This window comes from Pyrus communis, chromosome 16 (assembly GCF_041283825.1).
Source record: "Pyrus communis isolate YQ-2024b chromosome 16, ASM4128382v1, whole genome shotgun sequence".
NCBI classification, from domain to species: Eukaryota; Viridiplantae; Streptophyta; class Magnoliopsida; order Rosales; family Rosaceae; genus Pyrus; species Pyrus communis.
In genome coordinates, this window is record NC_142580.1 from 3,424,540 (window position 1) to 3,450,886 (window position 26,347).

The 26,347-nt window shown below is 36.3% G+C and overlaps 3 protein-coding genes, 1 non-coding gene and 1 pseudogene across 10 annotated transcripts; 4 read left to right on the top strand and 1 right to left on the bottom strand.

Annotated features, from left to right (window-relative positions):
• Positions 1–3,718: 3,718 nt before the first annotated feature.
• Positions 3,719–6,211, bottom strand: LOC137730520 (protein DROOPING LEAF-like). 2 transcript variants are annotated; one of them, XM_068469513.2, is made up of 7 exons: positions 5,867–6,211; positions 5,436–5,573; positions 4,969–5,068; positions 4,781–4,829; positions 4,371–4,446; positions 4,180–4,246; positions 3,719–4,038 (listed from the first exon to the last, which is right to left on the bottom strand). In XM_068469513.2, exons 1-6 carry the CDS (start codon positions 5,960–5,962, stop codon positions 4,187–4,189), a joined length of 519 nt encoding a protein of 172 aa, XP_068325614.1. In that variant the 5' UTR covers positions 5,963–6,211; the 3' UTR covers positions 3,719–4,038; positions 4,180–4,186. The 2 variants fall into 2 exon arrangements, with proteins under 2 accessions (XP_068325614.1, XP_068325613.1); XM_068469512.2 differs by having other exon boundaries at positions 4,969–5,071; positions 5,867–6,085.
• Positions 6,212–12,071: 5,860 nt separating this feature from the next.
• TRNAD-GUC (transfer RNA aspartic acid (anticodon GUC)) lies at positions 12,072–12,143 on the top strand. The gene has a single exon. It is a non-coding gene; the product is annotated as a tRNA-Asp (tRNA).
• Positions 12,144–12,687: 544 nt separating this feature from the next.
• Positions 12,688–22,643, top strand: LOC137731315 (DNA binding protein). 6 transcript variants are annotated; one of them, XM_088688004.1, is made up of 17 exons: positions 12,744–13,004; positions 13,225–13,332; positions 13,452–13,586; positions 14,121–14,669; positions 14,959–15,088; positions 15,205–15,503; positions 15,778–15,901; positions 16,019–16,336; positions 16,414–16,911; positions 17,258–18,135; positions 18,219–18,304; positions 18,390–18,608; positions 19,028–19,156; positions 19,490–19,828; positions 20,202–20,317; positions 20,621–20,744; positions 21,193–22,643. In XM_088688004.1, exons 1-16 carry the CDS (start codon positions 12,870–12,872, stop codon positions 20,731–20,733), a joined length of 4,176 nt encoding a protein of 1,391 aa, XP_088544130.1. In that variant the 5' UTR covers positions 12,744–12,869; the 3' UTR covers positions 20,734–20,744; positions 21,193–22,643. The 6 variants fall into 6 exon arrangements, 5 of the variants coding, with proteins under 5 accessions (XP_088544129.1, XP_088544130.1, XP_088544131.1 ...); XM_088688005.1 differs by lacking the exon at positions 21,193–22,643 and adding an exon at positions 20,862–20,901; XM_088688006.1 differs by lacking the exon at positions 21,193–22,643 and having other exon boundaries at positions 17,258–17,632; positions 17,741–18,135; positions 20,621–20,855.
• On the top strand, positions 21,047–22,643 carry LOC137732187 (snRNA-activating protein complex subunit pseudogene; annotated as a pseudogene).
• A 1,339-nt stretch (positions 22,644–23,982) lies between these two features.
• Positions 23,983–26,304, top strand: LOC137731411 (putative UDP-arabinopyranose mutase 1). The gene is made up of 4 exons (XM_068470519.2): positions 23,983–24,429; positions 24,838–25,088; positions 25,190–25,358; positions 25,755–26,304. The coding sequence occupies exons 1-4, from the start codon at positions 24,094–24,096 to the stop codon at positions 26,094–26,096; spliced, it is 1,098 nt and encodes a 365-aa protein (XP_068326620.1). The 5' UTR covers positions 23,983–24,093; the 3' UTR covers positions 26,097–26,304.
• Positions 26,305–26,347: the final 43 nt, after the last annotated feature.

Here is a 26,347-nt window from a genome sequence, read left to right on the forward strand (position 1 = left end):
ATTGTGTCAAAAAACATGAGGTGACAGAGAAACATGAAGAGTACCACTTTTTGAGAGAATCTACTTAACATTTCTCTTATGTAACAATATGTGTGTGTGTATAAAATTTATACATACAACTCGGACATAAAGTATGAAGGGCTTCGTCTTTGCATTTGACATGATTAAATCAATAATGTTTAGACTAAGGAGGAAGATTAGTGTGCATGTTCGTGTGCATGTGTGAAAAGTACTTAAAGCCAATGTCGCGACTCATGTCAAGGTTGTAGCAATCATTTGACATCAGGAATGACGTCGTTTAAAGCCACTTCCACCTTGACGAACGCTTATTGATTAATCGAACCTGGCACTCTGAGAGATGTTTCAAGGTCAAATTTCCAAACTCGTTGATAAAAGTGGTTTTGAAACCAAAACCTCTATACTCGAAGGTTTGGGGCTTTTTAGTTAGCATAGCCTCAATGGACCAAGGGCCGAACAGGTTACCGAAAAGAAAGGCCGAGTACAAGAATCCCTGCTTGCTAACCAATCTGTAAATGGTGAGGCCTCTTTGCCAAACGATCAAAAAAAAAAAAAAAATCTCATAAAAAAAAAAGTGCTTGTACTCATTAGAAAGTGCTTTTAGCTCTCACAAAAGCACTTTCAAATAGAAACTTATGGCTTATTTTGGAGTGCTTTTAAAATGATTGAAAATGCATTTAGAGAATATTTTTAGGGTGATCCTAGAGAGACCAAATTTTTAGATCATCTTTTATAGATCACATGATGTGATGAGAAATGGTTGGACTCATTTTTAAATTATCAACAAAACAGCCCAATTATCAACTGTCACATTATGTGGTCTACAAAAAATGGTCTGAAAATTTGGTTTCCCTAGCATTTTCCATATTTTGTTTGTTCCAAATGTATTTGAAGTGTTTCATGCAAGAACCATTAGTTATTTGCTTCTTGCATGAAGCACTTCAAGTACTTTTACAAGATTCACTTGTATTTTTACTAAGGATTGCTTCCAAATATTTTTATGAAAAGCACTTTCACCATTTTAAAATCGCTTCTCAAACGAGCCCTTAGTCTCCCAATATTGCTGAAAAATAGGGTTACGTGCTCAAATTGGGTAATAGAATAATCAAAGAAAATAATTCATGGGTCTTGCACATCAAATATCTTTCCTATGATTCGGTATTAGGGTTTCACGAACATTATAGTTTTATTGGCACGTTCTTGGTCCCTAGTTTGGCAATTCAATTTCAAGTTCATATAGATATTGTTAGGTTTTTCCAGCCCATGATAAGTTGTCCTAAGTCTATAAGGAATTATAGTCTTAAGAGGATTAAATTGTTTTCCCAGTTAGAGTTGTTTTCCCAATTGGAGTTAGTTTCTCAATTGGAGTAGGATTTATAATTAGATTCCAATTAGGATTAATAATCCTTATTGAAGAAGACCTTTATTATGTCTATATAAAGGGGCTATTATACTAGTTTTGAATTTAAGGCAACAAAATAATAAATTGTATACCACTAAAGGGATTAGAGCGAGAGAATATTGTGAAGTGTGTGCCAAAGAAAAGAAAAGAAAAGAGATAATGTATTTCTTATTCTTGTTCTTTTAGGTTTTTCGTCAAGTCCTATTTCTAGAGATTTGGCAAGATTATTGGTTGTACTCATTATTGATATAGTGAAAGATTGTTGTTGTTGTCCCGTGGACGTAGGCACATATTGCTGAACCACATAAATTCTTGGTGTTATTTATCTTGGTTATTTGTTTTTCAATTTCCGAAGTTTGTTCTATTTTTCCCATTCTTTAATGCGATATTCTCAACAAGTGGTATTAGAGCCAAGTTTGGCTGATATCCGTTTAGAATGGAGGGTGCAATTATGATGAAACTCCCCCGCTTCAACTGGGTTACATGGAAATCAAGAATGGAGGACATGCTTTATTGTAAAGATCTCCATGAGCCAATTGAAGTTATTAATAGCAAGCCAGCAAATATGTCTGATGCTAATTGGACCAAGATGAATCGTAAAACTATTGGCACGATTAGACAATGGGTGGTTGAGAGCATCTATCGCCATGTGTCTAAAGAAACTGATGCGCAAGCTCTTTGAAAGAAGTTAGAATTCCTCTTTGAGAAGAAGACCGCTGCCAAGAAAGCATTCCTTATCAAAGAGCTTGTCAACATGAAGTATGTGGAAGATGTTAGTGTAACTGAGCACTTGAACAACTTTCAGAACGTGATCAGGTAGCCACTATGGGTTTGAATATTGAAGAAGAGCTACTAGCACTGTTATTGATAGGATTCTTGCCAGATAGTTGGGAAACCTTCGTCCTAACTGTAAGCAATTCGGCTTCTAATGACGTACTGTCTATGGATGCTGTTAAGGATATCATGTTTAATGAAGAAACAAGGAGAAAGTTTCAAGTGCAGGCGCTAGACACCTTTTTGTGACAAAGAAAAAAGGCAAAAATTATGGTGAGACGAGATTCATTAATGGTGGCTGCCACTATTGTGGGAAAAGGGTGACATGAAGAAGCATTGTTGTAAATGGAAAAAGGAACAAAAGGATGGGAACAATATTGTAGGTTTTGTGACTTGCGATGAAGAGCTTTTTTAATGCAGATGATTGATGGTTTCTTGCAAAGAAGTCTATATTTGCCTTTGCCAATGAAAATGAGTAGTTCGATCAGGGGGAGTCTGGTCATGAAAACTTTGATCAATGGGAGTTTGGTCAAGATGAGCAATCCTATTATTTATTTATTTTTTGTATACCTTCCTCATGGTCTGGAGGGGAAGATTGTTAGGTTTTTCCAGCCCATGATAAGTTGTCCTAAGTTTATGAGGAATTATAGTCTTAAAGGATTAAATTGTTTTCCCAATTAGAATTGTTTTCCCAATTGGAGTTGTTTACCCAATTGAAGTTAGTTTCTCAATTGCAGTAGGATTTATAACTAGATTCCAATTAGGATTAATAATCATTATTGAAGAAGACCTTTATTATGTCTATATAAAGGGGTTATTGTACTAGTTTTGAATTTAAGGGAGCAAAACAATAAATTGTATACCACTCAAGGGATTAGAGTGAGAGAATAGTATAAAGTGTGTGCGAGAGAAAAGAAAAGAGATAGTGTATTTTTTGTTCTTGTTCTTTCAGGTTTTTCGTCAAGTCCTAGTTCTAGAGATTTGGCAAGGTTATTGGTTGTACTCATTATTGATATAGTGAAAGATTGTTGTTGCTGTCCCGTAGATATAGGCACATATTGCCAAACCACATAAATTCTTGGTGTTATTTATTTTGGTTATTTGTTTTTTGATTTCCGAAGTTCGTTATATTTTTCCCATTTTTAAACGTGATATTTTCAACAGATATCAGTGTTTAAGATAAGTACTCTTGAAACATAAAAAAATCGTAACTAGAGATTTGGAAAAGGAAACTAGTCACTTGTCTCTTAAGAATGTGTCTTGAAGCCATCGCAACTTACCAGACAAACCCAAGACAAACCCCTCGGCGAAAGCAAGGAGCACAACAATATGCACAAAAAATTCAATAAAATTAGCTCAGATGTATCCTTTCTTTCAAGTTTGTCTCTATGCAAAGGTTATTAAGCCACCTATGTTATGGTTATGTAAGGTTTAGTAGTGATTGACTCTTCTAGCAATCGTATTGACAGCGCAAGGCTTCGGATGGACAAGATTCACGAAGTTAGGGTTCAACCAGAAACTATATTAACAAGAGAATTTAAGTTCATTAACCAAATTAGAATACTGATCAGTCATTCTAATTTAATACAAATTACCAAACACTAACAAAAACTACTCTTAGTACGGAAGTTAAGTTCATTATCGAAGAAACAAAAAGTACGGAGAGTCAAAGTTCTAAACACGAATTAAACGAGTACTTAATCAATTACATGCACGCTGAATTGCTAATGAATGATGACGTAGTTGCTAGGAAGCAGCTGCGGATGATTAATTAAGATCTCCATGTAGTCATGGCGTTTTAGGGTTTTGGCAGCTCGTAGTTAGGATGTTCTTGCCTGCAAAATCTGAGCCCTTGAAAGCATCAATCAGAGAGGAAAATTGAACCCAACTTTCTTCATGCCACGAAAAATAGAAAATGAAAGAAAAAATAGTGATTGAGAAACAATGTCAATATATAAATAGATAAACAAGATATTGTCTCTTACGTTGTTGTTAATAGCTCCCAGAACCTGATCCTGCAGCTGAAGATTGACCGGGAATGTACCTAGCCCACTACAATACAATAGAAATATATTGATACAGCTAGTTAGAATATCTTTCAAATTATAAACGACTTCTGGGCAAAAATCCATGTGTGTGTACCTGAAACCCTATCAGCAGGAAAAAGGAAACTTACATTTTTTGCAGCAGCACTAAAAGCTTCACGATGTGGAATCTCTGGGTTCGCTGCTTTGATTCTCTGGATCTCATCTCTATCAAAAAACAACGATGCATTTGGATATGTATGATATCGATATACATAATTTATGTAACTAAGTACTTTAGTTAGGGCTTGGTTGAAGCACCTAATCATATTTTCTTAGAGTTTTCGATTATGGTGACATGATGTTTAATTGATTCAAACTATATTTCACTTCATGCTTCTTTGATTCATGAATAAAGCCTTCCTCGTACCATCGAGGTTACTCAAAAATATATAAAATACATACAGTGATGTCAATGTCAAAGAACAACTTAAAAGAAAAGTAAATTAACAGTATAAATTAATACTAATTAATTAAGATGGCTAAGCTTGTATCTCCTTACTTCATGAATCGATTGTAGGCAGATGGAAGTCTGTGTTTCTTCTCCGGTGCTGCAAGACAACAAACATATTGACATTTATGATAAAGAAGAGTAACAAGTCCTTTAATTATATTTAAATCTAGCTATCATTAAATAAAGGGATTGACTAAATAAGCCTTATTGAAATGTGGTTGTAAACTTGTACGTACGTTTAACAACAAAGGGTGCTTTGGGGGATGGTGGGTCGCTTGATACCGGTGACGATGATGTGGAGGATTGGTCCTTCTTGAAGTCATTGCAGCAGCCCGCCTGCTTCTAATTCCAATATTGATCACTTTCCTTAGTTAGCAACATACACACAAATAGAGATAGGGTTTTCTTAATTAATTTCTTCTGTACACTGCTGGTTTCTTTTACATAGATATATATAGGTGGCTATATATCACTAGGGTTTTCTTATACTGTAGAAAAACCCTAGAGAGATATATCACTAGGAAGATATATATATATATATGAAAACTTTTACCAAACGCAGGTTTGGCGTTCACAAAGACATGTGATATATGTATACATATAGTACTGATTACATATATGTCGACGGATATGATTACCTTCTTTGTTTTTGTATATCTATGATCGAGAGAAGCTAGTTGGCAGAGTAATTAGTAATATTTACCTGAAGAGTCAAGGAGGTGGGGTGATCAGGAAGGCATTGACCTTGGAGTGGAGGTCTGGTGCTGAGAAAAGAGAGGTTACTGCAATGACCACATTTCACTGTTACTGTGTCCATGAACCGTTTGCATGGAATCCCAACCTACAGAAACATCCAATTAATTAGTTAAAAACAAGTTTCTTTTTCCTTCCAAAACTATATACATGTTTACAAATAAGAAACAGAAACTAGCAGATGAGAGAGGAGAGAAAAGTAAATGATGTTAGGGCATGATTCTGAAAGTGATACTTGTTGATAGAGAGAGAATGCGGGTTTTATTTTAAATATAGCTAGTCAACATATATATATGAAGGTAGACAGCCTGTATATGTATATGTGTGTGTGTGTGTGTGTGTGTATCATGCATATACATACACACACATATGTTTGATTACCGCAAGAACAGTGTTGCAGAAGTTGCACCGAACATAGCAAAGGTGCTCAGATGGCTGATTAATGAGGTCCATGGTAACTTTCTCTTCCATGTTCATGTTGGAAAGAAAAAGAAAAGGCTAAAGTTTGAAGATGGAGAAGAAGAAGAAGAAGAAGCAGAGGAGGTTTGTAAGATGAAAGTTTGGGGTTTGTGATGAGATGAAGGGCTGACTAGGAGGCACTTATAGATTGGGACAAGTAGCTAGGTTAGCTAGGAGGATAGCGTCAAAAGGAAATCTAACGTTACTAGTCATCATCATCGTACTACTTCTGCACTTAATTGCAATGCAGAGACCTCAGTTGCACGTACGTATACGAACTACAAACTTTGCTAAAAAGACATTGACTCAATATCTCCCCATTTTCTCGAGAAAAGATTCTATTTGTGCTCCTATTTTATTTTACCTTCTTCCCAAATAAATTTGGTTGGAAACAATTAACTAGTTAGCAAATTTTTTTTGGTAATAACTAGTTATATATAGCAATTAATTTACTTTCTTTTCAAGTTAGAGTTTCTATATGTTTCCTGTTTGTTTTCAAATTAATTAAGTCTTTAATTAGTACACTTCTTGTAACTCAAGAGAATTAAATATGTCAAGATATGGTCTTTTTGAGTTATGAAGTTGTCCTAACAAATTATAGTGTTCTTTATTTTCAGTCAATGGAAAAATAATCTGAGTTTCTAATCGCTTTTTTTTTTTCTTCTTTTTCTCGTTGTTTGATTCTTTGTACAATATAGTGGTAATGTTCAAATCTATGTGAGAGATTTTGGTCTCCCCTTTATTATCTTCATACTTCCCGTTTAAGTTCAATTACCCATCTTAGACTTAAGCTTATTCAAGTTGATTAGGACAATTTGCTACTCTGTATGCATTACTAATTTACTTATATTCAAATCTAGTAGTTTACACAAATTTAAGGAATAAGATTACCCGTCAAAATTAGTATATTTGTCTTCTTCTTCTTTTTTCTTCCTCAAGTTGTCAACTAATCATCTATTGATTTGATTGATGCCTTAGCCAAAGAAAAGGGAACAATTTCATGCATTGAGACGGACGAAGTAACCTAATAAAGATTCTCGAGACTGAATATGAATATAAAATTTTATTATATAAATCATCATGCTGTGAAAAAACATTAGTGCATGATATTAATATTTGAGATTATATGATTATATATCGTCACATTGAATGGAGAGATTTTTCAGGTGCTCGGACACGGATGGTACACTATATGTTATGCAAGTGGAGATTTTTTTTTTCTTTAAGGGTTCCTCCATTTGCATAATGACATACTACTCCATGTCCCGTATGCATTGAAAATCTCTTTATTGAATGGTAGAGATGCAATCTTATAAAGCGAATTATTAATTAAATAATTATACATTCGAAACAAAACGTTTTAATTGAAATTTTTATTCTCTCTCCTATCTCATTAATTCTATCTTAATCTTTCTTCTCCCTTATTTCCTTTCGTCCTCTGCATATCTTAGACTGTCTCTTTCTTCTCCATTTGTGATCCTCTGAAATGAGTACACTAATGCCAGAAATTATTTGCAATGTCCAGAAAATGTGATGACGTTCCTGGCGTTTACCAACAGAAAAGAAAAAAAAAACATAGAGTACATACAGAAAAAAAGTATATACGGTAAATGATTTTTTAGAGGATTGCAAAGTTCTCATCTTGCAATTTAAAATTCAAATAGTTGAGGTTTTATTATGTTGACCTATGAATGATGTGCATATATAAATTTGATTGAGTAATTTTGAACGGAATGGGCCAAAGACAAGGATTTTAAGAAAATCCCAATAAGAAAAAAAATTGTATAAGTAAATTTCTCATTGTAGTGTAGATATAAGTTGAAATAGATATTAGTGTTTTGCAGGATTTGGTTGGTACTTTGTAGTTTGTACAATGTACTTATGCGACTATCAAGATCGATCAGTGGTGGAGTCAGAGTTTTTAAATAATGAGATCATGATTTCGACTGAAAAAAAAAAAAAAAAAAAAAAAAAACTTCATTGGACCATTTCATTTAGCATATGGCAAGAACATGTCTATTCTTGCCAATATTTGTTTAAGACTTATGCTAACAATGTTAACAATTACTATGATATGTAGAGATTTGTCAAGGGTGGATCACATATTGGCTCCACCACTTATCAAGATTAGCAAAAAAAAGGAAGGAGAAACAAATAATGAGATAGCAGGGAAGAGAATGGAGAGAAAAAAGATGGAAAAAGATGCATAGGACGACAGAACTGGAGAAGAGATAGTGGAATGAGAAATTAATAATGGAGGTTGGGATTAATGAAACACAGTTCATATGATGAGAGAAAATAAAATTTTAATTAAGAATTTTCTTTTCAATAAATAATTATTTAAATTATAAAAATAAGTTATATTAATCTGATTACATCTCAACTATTAAAGTATATAGATTTAATCACCCCCATGTATATTATATATACTATTTACCCTGCAGTATCCCACAATAGAGGACATGTCCCATCCAAAAGATTGCTACACAACAAGACCACCAGAGAAACAATTTGGAAAATAACATTTAGCCATTTTTTGTGTTATACCCTACTGCCTATTGACATCTATAGGAACCTAGGACAATTCACAAAATGAAAATATTGTCGGGAAATTTTATTTTTCAATTTGAACAATGCTTGGTTACTCAACGATGAGTAATAACTCTTCTTAAAACTCTTCATGTTTGAATTACAAATGTTTGTGCTTTTGATCGAAACTGTTCATATTACAAATCACTTTGTAAATATCATTTCTGCAAAAAAATGAATTAAAACTAAAGTCGTTTAGTCAATTTATTGTAACAAATACATAGATAGTTCATCATGGTTTTGACAATTTTGTTCATCTACTTTATATAATTCGAGGACTAAACGACCTTAGTTTTAATTGATTTTTTGCAGAAGCGCTCTTTATAAAATGATTTATAATATGATCATAAATACGAAGTTATATAGATCGGCAACGAATGTTTTGAGTAGAAACTCCTACTTATTTTTTGAGTAACCAAGTATTATTCTTTCAATTTAGGGTACAACTTTGTGGGGATTCAAATTAAATTGGACATTTTTCAACAAACATAAGAAAGTATCTCAAGAGCGATAGCTATTTTTTTCCGATAAGAGAGAGATAGCTAGTTGATGAACATTAGACATAATATACATCTAAGACCAACTATTATCCGCATTGTCACATAGAATTAATATCTCCACTGTCCCAGAATCTCATGAGTTCCACATCATGTAAGAGATTAGATAAATTGAGAAAATAGCTTCGTTTATATTGTAACAAGTAAGATGCTAATGTGAACACATATAACAGATTGCATGGTAAATAAATTTGGCGAGTATTGTTCATGCATCTATAAACCCTAATCATGCAATGCGACGACAACCTATCTAGCCTGTAGTAAATATGAACTGGAATTTGGAGCCAACCAGTAACCAGGCAGCTAGAAATTTAATGAGTTGAATGAATGAAAAGTTAGAACTGAATGAAGGTGAATGAATCAATGAAATAAATCAAAGAAAAAATTGAAAAGGTAAACATAGCATAGCTATAGTAGTACTCCAGTAGTGAAGAGAAGAGGTCCTGTCATCCCTTCCTTCTTTTGTGGGTGCAATGCCAAAGTTGGAAACCTGAAAGAGACCAGTGCTGAAATCACATGTCACTTTCCTCACTCACCAGTCCACAGTGTGAATATTGAATTTAGGAGATAGCAAAAGGCAAATCGCTTGCCAGGACATGGGTTGTTTATAATTATATCTGCGTCTTTTTTATGTGATGGGACGATTCCCTCGGTTTCCCAAACAGGAAATAAAGCCATTTTTACACTTGAATCTCCAGCTTTCTTTGCTCGTGTATAAAACTATTTTCCCAAGGTCTCCTTTTCCTTTCAATTTTCTGCATGCCTGCATTTTCTACTTAATTTAGTCCTTTCCATGGGAGTAAATTGCATGCCTGCCTCTGCAGGCTGCAGCCCTCTCTCTCTTGTGCGTCTTTCTGCTTCTCCATGATAGCCCTTTGTATGTGGATTGGACGCCGCACGAGATTCCCATGTCATCTTTGAACCTTACCAAATTTCCACCACTTACCAGACCATACCCTTCTGGCTTCTGGTTGAGAGATTCTTTATTTCGTGTAACAAAGATTTAGTTATGTTATCGTTATAGTCTAATAAATACTTGGGGTGTGTTCAAAAAGTAAATTACTTGTAGTAAATTGGTGACAAATATGACATGAGATGAGAATTTCTTCTTCAGGTCGTCATGACTCATGAGTATGATCGATCTTGTTCCAATCCAACTTGTGGTTCCCTTCCTTAACATATTTGGACACAATCATTGGATGCATGGCCACCTCCAAATTCTATCTCTATCGGGAAATTCAGATTAGACCCATCTCAGCACCATATCTTTCTAGGCTCCAGCTACCTAGATGTGGTTGTCTTCATGTGTACACTTCCCTAACCTTTAGGGCGCCTTCTCTCTCATCCTAGTTGTTACGTTGATTCATTTAATAATACGCACTTATATTTATTAGTCCATTCTCTGACACTTTAAAAGTTTTTGTTAGGGTTTTGATTAACCGATCGGTATCAGAGTTGTAGCTACAGGATTACCCATGCTAGGGTTTCCGATCTTCGACCAAGAAAAAAACTAGGGTTTGTCCAATCCGCGTACCCGTGTCTTTTGCCTACAGGGTACACAGTTGGTTTTGGAGTTTTATATGATTGACAAGTTTGCATGTTAATTCTCAAACATGTTGAAGACTTATCAACACGAAAATGCCTTATCCACCCAAACTTCATATCTTCTAACTTAAAGCTTTTCCGGTGTTCAAGTTCGGCCGGCACCCTTCATCGCTCTTGGTTGTATCACAAAATCAATCATATCAATATTGTTCCCATCCGGGCTTAATGAGATTTTTAGGATTTTTGAATTGATTGATTTGGAATGAATTTTTGCAAAATACAAATTATAAATTGACAATTATAAGTTAAAGTATGATCAATTTTTGGAAGCTTCTATTTTAAGACCTCTATCTTAGTAATTTTCTGGCTTGCCATTAACCATATATGATGAAAACGAGGCCCAACAACCTACTTATAAAAGTAATCATATATCCGTGTTTATTAATTAACTATCAGTTTTTACATGTATGAGCTGATTTATGTGAGTCAATCGAAATGGTAAGGAAATCTATGTTAACTAAACTTTCCTCATACTATACACAATACAACCTAAATTAAGCATGAGTGATCAATAAATTATCCAAACTAAGCAACTCACAAAGGATTAAAGTGGCCATCAGCAATTTCTTAACCTGGCACATACCTAGTACGACGACAATGGGCAATTACTTGAGCCAAGGACAATTTGTTTTTTTCTCTTTCTTTCTTTTTTCATCGCTTTTTATCAATTGAAAAATAGTAGTATATGGCGATGAACACCTTCCTACCATGTCCAATATCTTTATCTTCATGGTCGTGGCCTTTTCTTTTTGTCAGAAGGTAGAGAATATTTATATAATAAAGTCCAAACAAACAAATTACATCGTACGTAGCCTTAGAAATGACGGACAAACTACATGTTTGTGGCCTGTTGGTGTAGAAGAGACTTGGCTCAGTATATCATGTAAAACTAAAGGATTTAGAGTAAATTTCAAAATACTTTGTGATTCTACACGAGTAATATTGACAAGAAAACAAGATACAATGCAACATTAAAAAATCAAAACAAAACACAGGAAATACCGTAAAAAACCAAAACAAAACGATTTATATGTCAAACTCGCATCCAAGCAAGTTGAGCGTTAGTCATCTCACCTATAATTAAGTAGACACAAATACTAGAGACTTTAGCATTAGTGAATTTGAGTTCGTTCACCAAAATAAGTGGTTAAGAGTGTTGGAAGTTACTAAATTTATCTACTAGATTTGGCGTTCGCAATTTGGTAGATTTGGTTTGTTTTTCATAGTTTTGATTAAGATTTCCATTATATATGTTTCTTTATTTATTATTTTTCAAATTTATTGTAGGATTCCGATCGTTTGTACTTATGGAGAGAATGGGAGCTTTTCGTTCCAATTAGATTAATTAAAAAGACGAATTATACTTTATCAACAATGTCGTTGTAGTATAGTGGTAAGTATTCCCGCCTGTCACGCGGGTGACCCGGGTTCGATCCCCGGCAACGGCGCTTCCTTTTTTATATTCGGCCTCGACTTTTATGAACTTTCTCTTACTGTCGGTCACCCAATGAAAAGTCACCCACCAATCAAATGGTTCTTCTAAACAGGCTTTTCTCGTTTTCACCCATTGGCCAATCACATTGCAGGGTCACATATCAAAATACAAATTCAGGTGGTTTAAAATTTTAATTACGGCTAACTACCCTCAAATATGTAGTGATTTTCAAAATGTGTCATATGGGCTTTAGTTATTTCACATTGCACCATAAGATTTTATTATTGTATGAATTACACTTTTTATCTATTTGATCGTTTAATTCTTAAATTAATGAGTTTTTAATTAATTTAGTACAAATATGACTTACATGCTAACCTATTTACGGATTTCACTTTCATCAGATTATCAATTTAATGAATATTCAAATAATTCCTTAGAAAAATATGAATTGATACAATATAAATTCATTACCTTTCTTCGAGGAGCAGGTTGAATAGTTAAAGAAAGGTCTGGGATATTTCCTATTTCCGAAACTTTATGGCCCAATTTGAAAAATATCTCAAACCTGGAATGTATGAAATGTAATTATCTCTTTTAATTTCTTCAATCTCCAAAAGCCCTCTCGTTTTCGTTCCCGCCACAAACACGTCCTCCTCCCTCTCTTTCTCTGAAAAATATAAATTAAATATTTTGCCGCTAATTTACTGTCGCCTTTTCGAAAGCTCAGACCTAAAAGATGACGAAGTCTCCGAAAGTCCCCGGAGAAACAAAACCCAGTGGAGCGGCGGAGAAGCCAGACGATCTCGAAATCACATCCATCGGCTCCCTCTACACCGGACCTTGGGACAAGAAGTACTGGAGCTCCTCCCGGGTTCGATTTTCGTCTTTCCCTCCTCTTAATTTCGAAAATCTAGAGTTTAGGTTAGGGTTTGTAAGATTTGATTGATTGAATTAAATTAGGATGAGTAATTAGTTTAGTGATAAAGTATTATAAGACTATTAAGTTGGTGATTATTTTCAGTATAATCCTAATTTTAACATGAATTCATGCTATCTTTGAAATTTTGTTGAATTGTGTTGAAATTTTGTAGGGGAAAGATCGGTATCCGTATCCGGTTGGGTATCAGGCGGTTCGAGCTCACAATGGGAGCACATATAAGATGGAGATTCAAGAAGGTCCTAAAGGACCTTTATTTTCGGTTTGTAGCCAAACCCCTGCAGCTTTTGATTGTTTAATGATATCTTAATGACATTCAGTTTTTCGGTTGCATATTTTGATTTTATGCTTGAATGGAAAGGTAATTTTTTAAATGTGCAGATTATTTGTGCTGATGGACAATCCTGTTCTGGGCAAACCCCAGATATGGCATGGGAGAAATTTCAGAAGACATTTTTTCCCCGGTTGAAGATTTGGCACGGGAAGAGGTTTTCATGCAAGATTGATGGTGTGGAGGTAGAATTTGATTCCTTTTTCGTTTGTAGTGTACTTCGGAATTGCTTTTATTGTAAGCAATTGGGTTTTGTTGTTACTTTGTTCTGTGGACACTCCTAGCAAGAAAGAAAAATGTCTAAGTTAATTACCATGAAAAACATAAATGTCCTTAGCAACATTAAGATTTTGGTTCATCTGAAACACATTCACTAGTGACACAGTAAACTATGCTATGTGACAACTTATTGTGTTAGTCATCTTCTACATGTTCAGTTAATTTCAACTCATGACTCAACTCTCCATAAACTAGTCCTTCTGATATAGGTTATTTTATTGTTGTACAACCTTAGTTGATCTCGTCCATTGGAATGGCGCCTTTTCGGAATCTGGTCAACCTCTATGCAGGATGATATTTATTATTTAACCATTCTGTCTGCGAGAGAAGCATAGGATTTCCTTTCTATTTTACTTCATTCTTCACATGTTTGCTGAAATAAATCAAACAGAAAATGATAGTAACTCAGAAGATTGATTTTTTTTGTGTTTTAAATGCAGTTTTTTGGCTTCAAAAATCCATTTGTCCAGAGGTTACTTCGGGAGATGGCAGCAAATGTTAATGGAACAGCAGAAAGGAGTTTGTTACCTTTGAGCTTCTGTAACAGGGCCTCTGGAACAGATGTCGATAATCATTCCCCAGAGCCATGTTCATTCGTGGCAACACCACGAATCACAGGGAAGAGAAGTAGGAGACGTGAACTTGTAAATTCGAATTCATTCAGTTCGGCTAGCATTAGAAGAAGCAGACCTGAATATCTGGCATCTGTAGCTGAGGCTTCAAAAGGGAAGAAGAGATATCATAATAATGGGAAGAATGCTGTGAATGAAGATGACATTTGTAAATATCCGAAGGTATTGCCACCATTACCTGCTCATCAAGAAGAGAGTGAGTTTTCAGCCAAAGATATTTTGCCATTAGATTTTGCTGGCGTCTCCAATCATCTCAGGAAGGATGCTGTTCATAAAGACACAAGGCTTTTTACAAGTTCTGGAAATTGTAAATCTACTGGGCTAGCTTGCAACTTGTCTGCAAATGAAGATAAACCTGTGAGCACATTTTCCGTTCTTATTCATCTTCCCCCCAAACCCCAAACGAAGCTGAAAATACTTCACTATTTTATTGGTTCCTTTTTGATTCGTATATTTTTGTAGATGCTTGAAAACACAAGTTTTCGCATATGCCCAAATATTTATTTGCTTACATCACTGCTTACTTCAAACTAGGCTTCTCTATGCTTGTTTAGAAAAGATGTCCATCGTCATCAATTTTGCTTGTGTCAGACTCACAGTTCTGTAGTGAATTTCTGTTGATTGAGACATTCTCAACTTCTTACAGCTTGATAGGTCTCAAGATGCGGATCCAATGGAACTAGAAGACAAAAATGTAGATGCTACAGTGCCAAAAGATTCCAAAGGTCTTACTGATGTTGGCCTTTATGCTCCAGATACCCTTGATTTAACACAGGGTAATCTTAACTCTCCATTTGTTTCATACTCTGTAGTTCCACTGTGATCACCGCAGCTTGTGGCTTCAAGTAATGGTAATTGATCATCATCTTTCATTTTTGTCGTCTTAATGCAGATAAGACTTCTGATTCTGCTCCAACCATCCAGGATAGAAGTGCCTTGAAGGTGGTCATTCCTGAAGGGTTGCTGACAGAATCACATCCAAAAGTCTCGCCACCATTAGTGCATTTAGTACCTGCTCATCACGAAGAGAGTGACTTTTCCGCCAAAGATAGTTTACCACTGGATTCTGTTTGCTTCTCCAATCATCTCAGGAAGGATTCTGCCCATGAAGAAGCCAGGCTTTTGGTTGGTTCTGGAAGTTGTAAATCTACTGTGTTAGCCAGCAACTTGCCTGTAGATGAAGAAAAACCTGTGAGCTCATTTCCCTTTTTATTCATCTTCCCTCAAAACCCCATAGGAAGCTGAGAACACTTCACTATTTTGTTGATTCCAGTTTGATTCACATATCCGTGGAAACCTTTTGAAAACACACATTCTCACATATCTTTAAATATTTGTTCACATCACTGTGCTTAGTCCAAACTAGGCTTCTCTAAGCTTGTTCAGAAAAGTTGTCCATTTGTCCTCAGTTTTGCTTATGTTATGGTTCTGTAGTCGGTTTTCTGTTGAATGACATACTCTACAGCATGACAGGTATCAAGATTTCGACCTGATGGCACCAGAAGAAAAAAATATGGATTCTACAATACCAAAAGATTCCGAAGCTTTTACTGATCTTTGTGCTCCTGATACCTTAGATTTTACACAAGGTAATCATTAAATATCCGCTTGTTTCATAGTATGCCATTCCATTGTGAGCACCCCAGATGGTGGCTTCAAGTATTGGTAATTGATAATCTATTCCACTATTTCGGCATTAAATGCAGATAATACTTCTGAATCTGCTTCAACTATCCAGGATAGAAGTGCCTTGAATGTGGTCATTTCTGAAGGTTTGGTGACTGAATCACACCCAGAACAAGAAACAGACGCTTCTAAACCAAATGCAAGTTCTGAAATTAATGATTTTGATTCAGTTGGACAAGAAATGGCCAAGTCAATGATGGCATTTCTTCTTCCACAAGCCATTCCTTTGCTGAAGAAGGGTTCGAGAAAGGAAAAGGGTACTGTTAGCCCTTCAGAAATTCTGCGTTGTATGGTGAAATCTCAAGAGGAAATTAATGAAACCAGTGCTCCATCCCCTGGTACTTTATTGAACGTTATTATTTTTACGCTCGGCCCTTTTATAGTTGGTTGATTATTCTTTTCTTTATACTTGTAGGTGTAATGCTTTCTGCAACTAAAGATGCTGAGGAAGAAGGGATGTATATCCTAAATAGCGATCTTGGTTCAATTGTTCCAATAAGGTCTATTGTTCCTGACAGTTTAGAGGGTGATCAATATGGTGACCGTGTAGTCAACCACATGATATGTTCCTCTGATAAGGCTGAAGCTGATGAAGATAGTTCTGATGATGCATGCCTTCTCAACAGTTATGGGCAAGTTGTTTCTGTTAATAAGCATAAAAAATCTTTAGATAATCATCTTGAGATCAATGGAAGCAAATATATCTTTCCCTATAAGGATGTATGCATGGATTCTACTGGGAGGCTTGAGGAATGTGACACATACATATCTGGGTCTATACCAGTTTGTACATCTCCTCATAACAGAGTCGTTTCTGAAGAAATCAGGGATGAATTTGCTAATAGGGATGGATGCTCACTCGGTGTTATCCAATCTAAGCAAAGCAATGAAACTTCAGTTAATCTCCCTGAAGGTAATTTTTTTACACCAATTGTTTCAGTTAAATTTTATTTTGGTTCCCAAATTCTGGGATATGTCTATCTAAAGTACTCATTTTCAGTCTAGTTGTTGAGATGAAGCGCCTTCTATTTCTACTGGCCTCGTAAGTTAGATAAAATGACATGACATTTTAGTTTCTTCGCCTTGTGAGTTGTGACAATTTGTTACAATTTCTTTACTCTGGTACTTTTTTTTTCTATTATCAGGTTATGAACAAATTAGTGATCCGAACTCCATAATTTTTTTTTCCAACTCTATGTGCACTGTTTCTTATGAAATTCTAGCTAACTCAAGTACTGATTCTGGTTATTCAACGACAGATGTAATTGATGATAACCAAAGAGGCATGTTGAATTCTTCAAAAACATCAGAGAATGAAAATGCTGATAAGAGAACTGTTGCAGAAATTGGAAATGAGTCGTTTACTAAAGTTTCAAACTTAGTATATACCAGGAGGAAAGTTCACAAAGGAAACTACAGTGCTCCGTTCTCAGAGAGTATAGTATGCAGAAATAATGGTGATATTTATGTGCCTGAATCATACCCTTCCACAGAGACTTTGCTTGCGTTGGAGACTTTGCAAATGGGTTCTTCTGATGACACTTCAAATAAGATAGATTCATTCTGTGCTGAAGCCAAGATTGGGGGACATTCCAGTTGTTTGAATGCAGAGAAACCTTCCACAATATCTAAAGGTCCCATAAACAGTAGTGTTCCTGCTGCATTACAAGATCAAGCATTATTTGTTGCCTCTGGAGAAAAAGATACTTCGTACTCACTTGATTTGCCTGTTTCACGTGTAGAAAACCATGTTGACAAGGATGTGGTTGAACACGAGAACCTCCTCAAGTTAAACAACTCTGAAACATCTCAGAAACAGGGGATGAGCATCATTCATGATCACAATAGTATTCCACATCATTCAGACTCGAAGTCTCACAGTATGGAATTTAATAACGAACTAGCGGGCAATCTTGAGTTTGTGGGATGTTATTCCCATCAAAGTCCTGTTTTGTCAGCATTGTTGAGTGCAAAGGGGACTGAAACTTACGTTTGTGTTTTATGTGGCCATCTGGTTGACAAGGACGGAAGCCTATTCATCTACAAGATACAAATTGAGGGACCACGTGTTGGATGCCCTTCTTTTGTTGGTCACACATCCGTAACATGGCCCATGCGAAAAGACTACTTTGGTAAAGTAAGTTCTTGTATTCATTTGGCTTGGTAGACTTGTTTGCTTTATTATCAATTTTTTTGACATATGTGTTTACTCTTTGCCAGATTTCTTTGGAAAGATCCAGTTTGCAATTCACTCCAGATGGGCGATGTCTTGTTTTACTTGACAGCATTAAAACACCTTACTGCAGGTTAACCATCTATGCAGATTTTTAAAAAGTAATGTCGTAAATTAGGATTAAAGTTACTAATAAGGATTCCTTTAAATATTCTTAGGCAGGGGAGTATTGATTGTTCATGCTCCACATGTACGTCAAACTGCTCAGAGGAGAATACAGTGAAGATTGTGGAAGTAAAACTCGGTTATGTTTCAGTGGTGGCAAGATTGAAAGCAGTAGACAGTTTAGAATGTATATTGGTTTGTAAACCCAACAATATTGTTGCTGTTGGAGAAAGTGGGAGACTGCATCTGTGGGTTATGAACTCAATGTGGAGGTGAGTATCTAAAACCTTTCTTTCAACAACTCTAATACAAGTGTGGGTGTCAAACTTTGTAAGTGTTATTTTCAATAGAGTGGGAGTATTGTGTCAAAAGTCCAGGTATTTGATTGCTGGTGCAGATTTTGTACTAGATTTACCTTTAATACATCAACCACTAGTTCAGTGGGGAAACGTGGCACTTGCTATAAGCCTATAACCTTACGCAATTGTCTATTTGTAAGTCGTGCCATGTGCACACTTTGTGTTCTGAGATATTTTTCCCCTTTTTTCCTAGCCAATCGATTAAATCTGATGGTGCACCACAAATTGCGTTACTGATTTTCATGTTTGCCGACAATCATTTGCTGTTTCGAGTTGTTTCCATATCTTCTGTTAAACAAATTTTAATGGGGCTTCAAATTCCTTGTTTGCAGTGCACGGATAGAGAATTATGTTCTGCCAGCCGAAGATTGCATCTCCCCTGGAATAGTGGAGTTGAAGGGAATTCCAAATTGTACTCATATAGTTGTTGGCCATAATGGTTGTGGTGAATTCAGTCTATGGTATGCCTTTCTTAAACTACTGAGGAGGCCTACCGCACATAAGAGTCTTCTTTCATAAAGTAAAATATCACTGGTTCACTGTTATGTGGAATCATATAGGCTTGATAATTGGTCCTAATTGTGTTACCTGATCTGGATTATTTAGATAAAAAGTTTCCAGCCATTAGTTCTGTTGTCTGATTCTATCAGCTTTCAGTTCGCCTGTTATATGAATTTTGTGTATAATAGGTTATATGTTTGTTATTGACCTAATTTAATATAAAAATTTTGGGCAATCAATTTCATTCTATGTAAAATTGATTAGTAGTAACATGCAACGGCATTTTCTTTCAGGGATATTTCTAAACGCATCCTCGTGTCAACGTTCTCTGCATCAAGCACTTCAGTCTGTCAATTCATTCCTATCAGTTTGTTTACTTGGCAAATACAGTGCCCTGTTTCCGGCTACTCTGATATAGAAGAACACCTCAAGCAAATGATGCCAGCCACATGTGATGGCCAATTTTCCTTGGAGGGGGAAGACCTTGCTGTCTGGCTTCTTGTCTCATCATCTTCTGATTTTGATAGTCAAGACTATATGTCCGGTGATTGTGACTTAAACCCAGTGGGAAGGTGGAGGCTTGCTCTAATGGTGAAAAATACGATGATATTCGGAAGTACATTGGATCCAAGGTGTGTTGACCATTTCGTGCACTGGAATGGAATTCTTCAACTATTTTTCGGGGCGTTGAACTTTATGAAATTGAGATCAGTTATTGCCAATAACTAATCGACTGATTTCATATTAATCTGGTATTTTCTATGCTATTTCAGTTCAGTTATTGGTCTTAGAACAAGTAGAGTAGAAATTTCTGCTTTTTTCGAGGAAAGTCTCAAGGATTAGACATTGGTAAAGATAAACTTGAAATGCCTGTCTACAGGTGTTTCTCTGATGATTAGAATGTATTGCTGATTATTGGACATTACTATTTTTAAACAATGAGAGGGTACAAACCTTTCCAGAATTGAGAATTCAGCTGTTTTAACTTTTAAACTCTCTGTACAGAGCTGCTGTTGTTGGTGCATCGGCTGGTCAAGGGATCTGTGGTACTAGTGATGGACTTGTGTATACGTGGGAGTTATCAACAGGAACTAAACTTGGCGATACGCATCATTTTAACGGTATGCATCCGCGATTACTATCTTAAAGAATAATGTCAGAAAGCAGACGTTGTCGAACTATGAACCCTACAATAATTGGTTCTAGAAACAGCCTTTCATCCACGGCAGATTTCATTAGTGAAACATGCATCAGTATATGACTTACATTTGCTGTGCTTTTGCTTCTGGTTGATTGCTTCATTCTGCCTCAGATTCCTAATATTTTATAGATGATAGTCATGGTTCAGACGAAACTGATGAATCATTTTACTTATTTTTTTGTTGAACTGATGGTTTTTACACTATGTTTTGTGATGGTATCAGGTGGCAGTGTTTCTTGTATTGCTACCGATGACTCGAGGTCGGGTGCTGTGGCCGTAGCTTGTGACAACCAATTGCTGGTTTATATGCACTCTGAAAAACAATCTGTAAACTAACAAGCAAACAAGTAAGCTTTTTGTGATCTTACACTTGATGCATGAAAGTAGTCCATATATGTATCAGCGTATCTTACACTAGTCACGGAAAAAAATTGTGGGGGGCAACAATTTCTGCATTATATCAGCCTATCTTTGTCGGGCACTCTCAAGTTTTTTCGAAACCCTAGCCGGAGCATGATCATCGTAATCCATGGGAACATTTTCGTGAAGATGATTAGCCGGAACATGATCGTTGGCGTCGGCTAATTGGCTAATTCATCAAGGGTCGGCAAAGAATGAATCAGCAAGACCACTTCAAAGCAAAAGCCACCCTATATGTAATTAAAATCCTATAAGAACAAGAAAAACATGTAAAGTCCGACTAGGAAACCTTTTAATCCAACAGAAAAAATATAATCTCTGCCTCTATCACACAGAAACCCTAGACTTCCCCTAACAGATAAATGACCATGACAGAGAACGGCAGTGCAGGCGGTGTTGAAGCTAACAACAGCAATGGCTGTGATAAGGAAGAGGAGGAGCTCTCAGTTCTCAGAGGCGGGCCAATATACGTCCCCAATCTGGTAGGTCGCCTCACCAGCGTCCTTTGTTTCAGCCTTCCATTATCTAAGAAATCCAGGATTTAGAGGCCGAAGTATCTTCACATTCGTCCCAAGTTTCCAACAAAGATATTTGGGTGGACGAGCTTAAGATCTTCACTGATAAGGAGCTGGTGGACATGGTTATCAAGGTAGCGTTTGAGGACGATGAACAAGAAGGGAGAGCACAAGATTCTGAGACATCAAGCCATACAACTTGTGAAAAGAAATCCAAGAAGAGAAAACGAGGAAAATATTATAACCAAGCTCTGGACGAAACTTATATTGCAAAGGTGGGGCGTATAAAAAGAATCAAATAGAAGCAAGACGAAGACAAAGCAGCCGTGAGACGCTGCATTCATTCAATTCAAACCCCAATTCGAATATCCATGCAGATCACGCCGCTACGTCCTCTAGGGCAGTTTATGATAAGATGAACCCTAAGATATGCAAGTTCAACTGTGAAGATAAAAATGTCAGCCAGCATTCAGGATTACTCCATGCCTGTGCACTATCCAGAAGTTGTTCTTTCAATTGGGGTTTACCATAACGTGCGAAAACGGATGAAGATCCGAGAGTTGTTGGTTCTTAGACAGCAAACTTTAACCGAACTGAGGGATAAGATCTACTGCTCAACAGACAATGCGATGCAGAAGGCCGGTCAACATGATCCTTCGGGATACTTCCTTATCGAAGACATTTTGCAACGATCTTAGGGATCCATTTGCAGTAGATTACAGCGAACCTGTACTCTGTTGGCTTAGAAACTCGAATGACGAGGCTTTCAGAAAATAGAAATGCCTTGTAACCGGAATGTCACAAAAGAAGAAGCTAAAAGCAACTGTAAATGATGTCGCGAGCTCTGAATTGCCAAGTTTCAGAACCCTTGACATGCACAAGACTTGGGTTTGTGACTTCAAATTCCGACTCGACGTTGAATATCTGTACTGTCAACAGGGAGATTGCAGACATACAATCGTAATTAGAGACATGAGATTGCTTCATCCGCAAGACATACGAAACAAGGCAGCTTAACCATTGCTCTTATTTCAGTTGAAGTCGGTTGCACGAAAATGTAATGCTTGTGAAGTATTTAGAGCGACAAGGGTGACGGCCGACGACCAGTGGGCTCGTGAGAACCCGTCTTCTGCGATGACTGCTATCACCGTGTTCACTATAAGGATGGTCATCTGTTGTATGATGACTTTTCTGTGTTTGATTATCAGCATGATTAATAGGGTTTGTTGATAATCTTAATCTTAAACAAAAACCCATTAATTGGGATCGTTGATAGGGTAATGTTATCCATACATCCATTTTTATTGCTCACACATCCCTCCCAACTTTCAGTCGTCAGATTGAATGAATTAAAGAAGATCAATGACAAAAAATTAATAAGGGCGTGTGTGAGGTAAAAAGGGTGTGTGAATAGCACGATGGTTGTCGATAATCTTGCTCTTAGACATCCTGATTACTCAATAAACACAATGGAATTGTTATTAGCACTTTAAAAATCTTGTTGTGCACACACAAATGTATTTTTCTTTTAAATATAGAAAATTTGAAGTGCATAATGAGAATTTGGAAGTGCCTAACAATTTTCTGAAACAAAAACTTGCCACAATGAAAATGAAAGACACGTGTATGAACAAAATATTGGTGATATGAAAATGAGAGATTGTCGATGCCTTCTCAAGTATGAATCAGATATCCAATTGCTTGCATTAGAAGAATATCCCAGTGAAAAATTTGTTGATAGAGTTGGTCTAGATTGGTGAGACATTTCACCCGAGAAAATTCCAACTGCTGCCTTCAGTAGGATTCTGGGCCACGTCTCAGTCCTTCTTAAACATAAATTGGATATCCAATTGCTTCGATTTAAATTATTTGAAAGATGTCTTTTTTTTTTTGGTAAAAATTTGAAAGATGTCTTTTATATATATATATATTAAATTTATCATTTTATTAAAAAAATAAAAAATAAAAAAGACAATCAAACCGATTTCTTGATTCAGTGGGCTCCCATCCAAGTAATTATGCAAGGAAGAGGATCTTCTTCAGATTCACTTTATAAGGATTCACACATCCTAGTTCATCGTACATCGTACGATAAGTTTTCGTCAGATACTATTTGTGTTTAATTTTAAATAAACAAAGATAAATAATTTCTGATTGCACGATACACGATGAATCGCTAAGAGGGATCCCCATAGAATGGATCCGGATGGGATCCAATTCCATTATGCAAGGCATGTGGAAAAAAAAATATTATTATTATTATTATTTTTACCAAAAAAAAAATTTATAAAGGAGCAAGTCCGATTAAGCATCATAGTTAAAAATAGGGAACCTTAACGAAAGCTTTTGGTACTGTTTATCTTAACGAAAAACCATATTTTTATACTAACAAGTTAACTCTGGTATTATTCAATTTATCATTTATTTTATCTTTATCGTTAAAATTTAAAATTTTCAAATCATTTTCTTTAACTTTTTTTTTTTTTTTTTTTAAATATGGATCACACTGGAAGCCCACTACAAATGGACTAGTCCAGTTCGGATTCTGCAACTTACAGAACTTATGAAATTGACCAAATTACCCTTCCACGCACAATCGACGTGACCTTTCCGTCCACCTATACCATACATAAACAGTCAAAAGAGTCAAAGACAAATCCCGCTTTCCTCGTAACATCGTAAGTCGAACCCGATTCTTTCTTACTATCTGCGTTTCTTCTGTAACAGTAGTGCCTCTCTGCTCCGCCACCAAGAGCCAGCAATGGCGGGAGGAGCTGCTTTCTCCGACGCAAAACCGACGCCGATCCTGAAAGACGAGCTCGACATTGTAATCCCGACGATTCGAAACCTGGACTTCTTGGAGATGTGGCGGCCGTACTTCGAGCCCTACCACCTGATCATCGTCCAGGACGGCGATCCGTCGCGGACCGTCAGGGTCCCTGACGGATTCGACTACGAGCTCTTCAATCGCAACGATATTAATCGAATTCTGGGTCCCAAGGCCTCCTGCATTTCCTTCAAGGACTCTGCTTGTCGCTGCTTTGGGTACTTGGTCTCGAAGAAGAAGTACATCTTTACCATTGACGACGATTGCTTTGTAAGAATTAACATCCCTCTCTCTCCCTCTCCCTCTCTAAAAAAATGAGATTTTAGATTCAACCGGATGGATCTTGAAGTTTTTTAGGAAATGGGGTTCGGGGTTTTTATGCGTTTTGTCAATTTTTGTCAAATTTTGGATTTCCGAGTGATGAAATTGCGATGGTTTTTTTAATTTTTTTAATTTTTTTTAATTGGGATTGTGGAGTTTACACCATATAACTTAAGCATTTTGGTTTTGATCTGGGTTTTTTGTGTTTTATGGAAACAAGTTTTTGATGTGTTATGTAATTTCACGTTTGTCCAATTTGTGTTTATCTGTTGGTATGAATTATACGTAACGTTGTTCGTGTTACTGCGAAAAATTTCGAAATCTCGCATTTGTTGAAATCTGTATCTTTGTATGCAGGTTGCGAAAGACCCATCTGGGAAAGAGATCAATGCACCTGAACAACATATAAAGAACCTGTTAAATCCATCAACTCCTCTATTTTTCAAGACTTTATATGATCCGTACAGAGAAGGTGCAGACTTTGTACGCGGATATCCTTTTAGTCTCCGTGAGGGTGTTCCAACCGCAGTTTCTCATGGTCTCTGGCTCAACATCCCGGACTATGATGCTCCCACCCAGCTTGCCAAGCCTCTGGAAAGAAACACTAGGTATAATGAATGATCCTAAATAACACAAAAACTGTACTAATAACCACTGGAAAGCCCTTTTTTCGTAATTGTGTGTTCATTTCTTGGTAAAATGTTTTCAGGTTTGTTGATGCAGTTCTGACAATACCCAAGGGAACTCTATTTCCTATGTGTGGTATGAACTTGGCTTTCAACCGTCAACTGATTGGACCGGCAATGTACTTCGGACTCATGGGTGATGGTCAGCCAATTGGAAGATATGATGATATGTGGGCTGGCTGGTGCATGAAGGTAATTTGAATTGCTTATTTAGTTCTGTATCTTTAACCCTCTTTATCTTTTTGTACTTACATACTTTTTCTAGGGGAATTTAGCACTTCAATCGTGACATTGAATTGGATTGTTGTTCGTAAGGTTAAACTTTCTTGTCGTTAGGATTATTAGGAAAGGGATCAGCGTCGGATTTATATGTTGTCGAGAATGAATTAAGATAACTTTGCATGAAATTCAAACATCCGTTTGATAACTTACAGACTTCGAGATGATAACCTGAGAAGTGTATTGCAATAGTTTCTCTAGCTCTTGACGAATACCTCCTACGTTTCTAGGTGCACTCTCTGTTTGAATCTATTGCTTGTCAATTTACTCTGATGTCGGAGAAGGTTTATCACATCTATATGCTTGTAGGTTATATGTGATCATTTAGGATATGGAGTCAAGACTGGTCTACCCTACATATGGCACAGCAAAGCCAGCAATCCATTTGTCAACCTCAAAAAGGAGTACAATGGTATCTTCTGGCAAGAAGAGCTGATCCCTTTCTTCCAATCTGCAGTCCTTACAAAAGAATGCACTACTGTTCAGAAATGCTACCTTGAACTCTCGAAGCAAGTCAAGGCTAAGCTTGGCAAGATCGACCCATACTTCCTCAAGCTGGCAGATGCCATGGTTACTTGGGTAGAAGCTTGGGACGAACTTAACGGATCTGGAGAAAACTCTTCGAAGCTAACCAACGACCCTGAAAAGTAGACGTTGATCAACAGTAATTTAAAGTTGTGGTGCTACCTATCCTAATATTTTGTTGTTGCATTTGGATTCAAGCATAATGAGATTGAAGTTTGGATGGAAGATGGTTAATTGTCTCACAAACAAAAAGGTTAAGCTACAAAACATGTAGCTGTGTTCCTTTTGCTTGTAATGGCATTCCCAAGTAGAAATGTGATTGAAGTTTGTTTAACACACGTGTGAGTTAGGTCAATTCATCCAGTCTCTTGCACTCG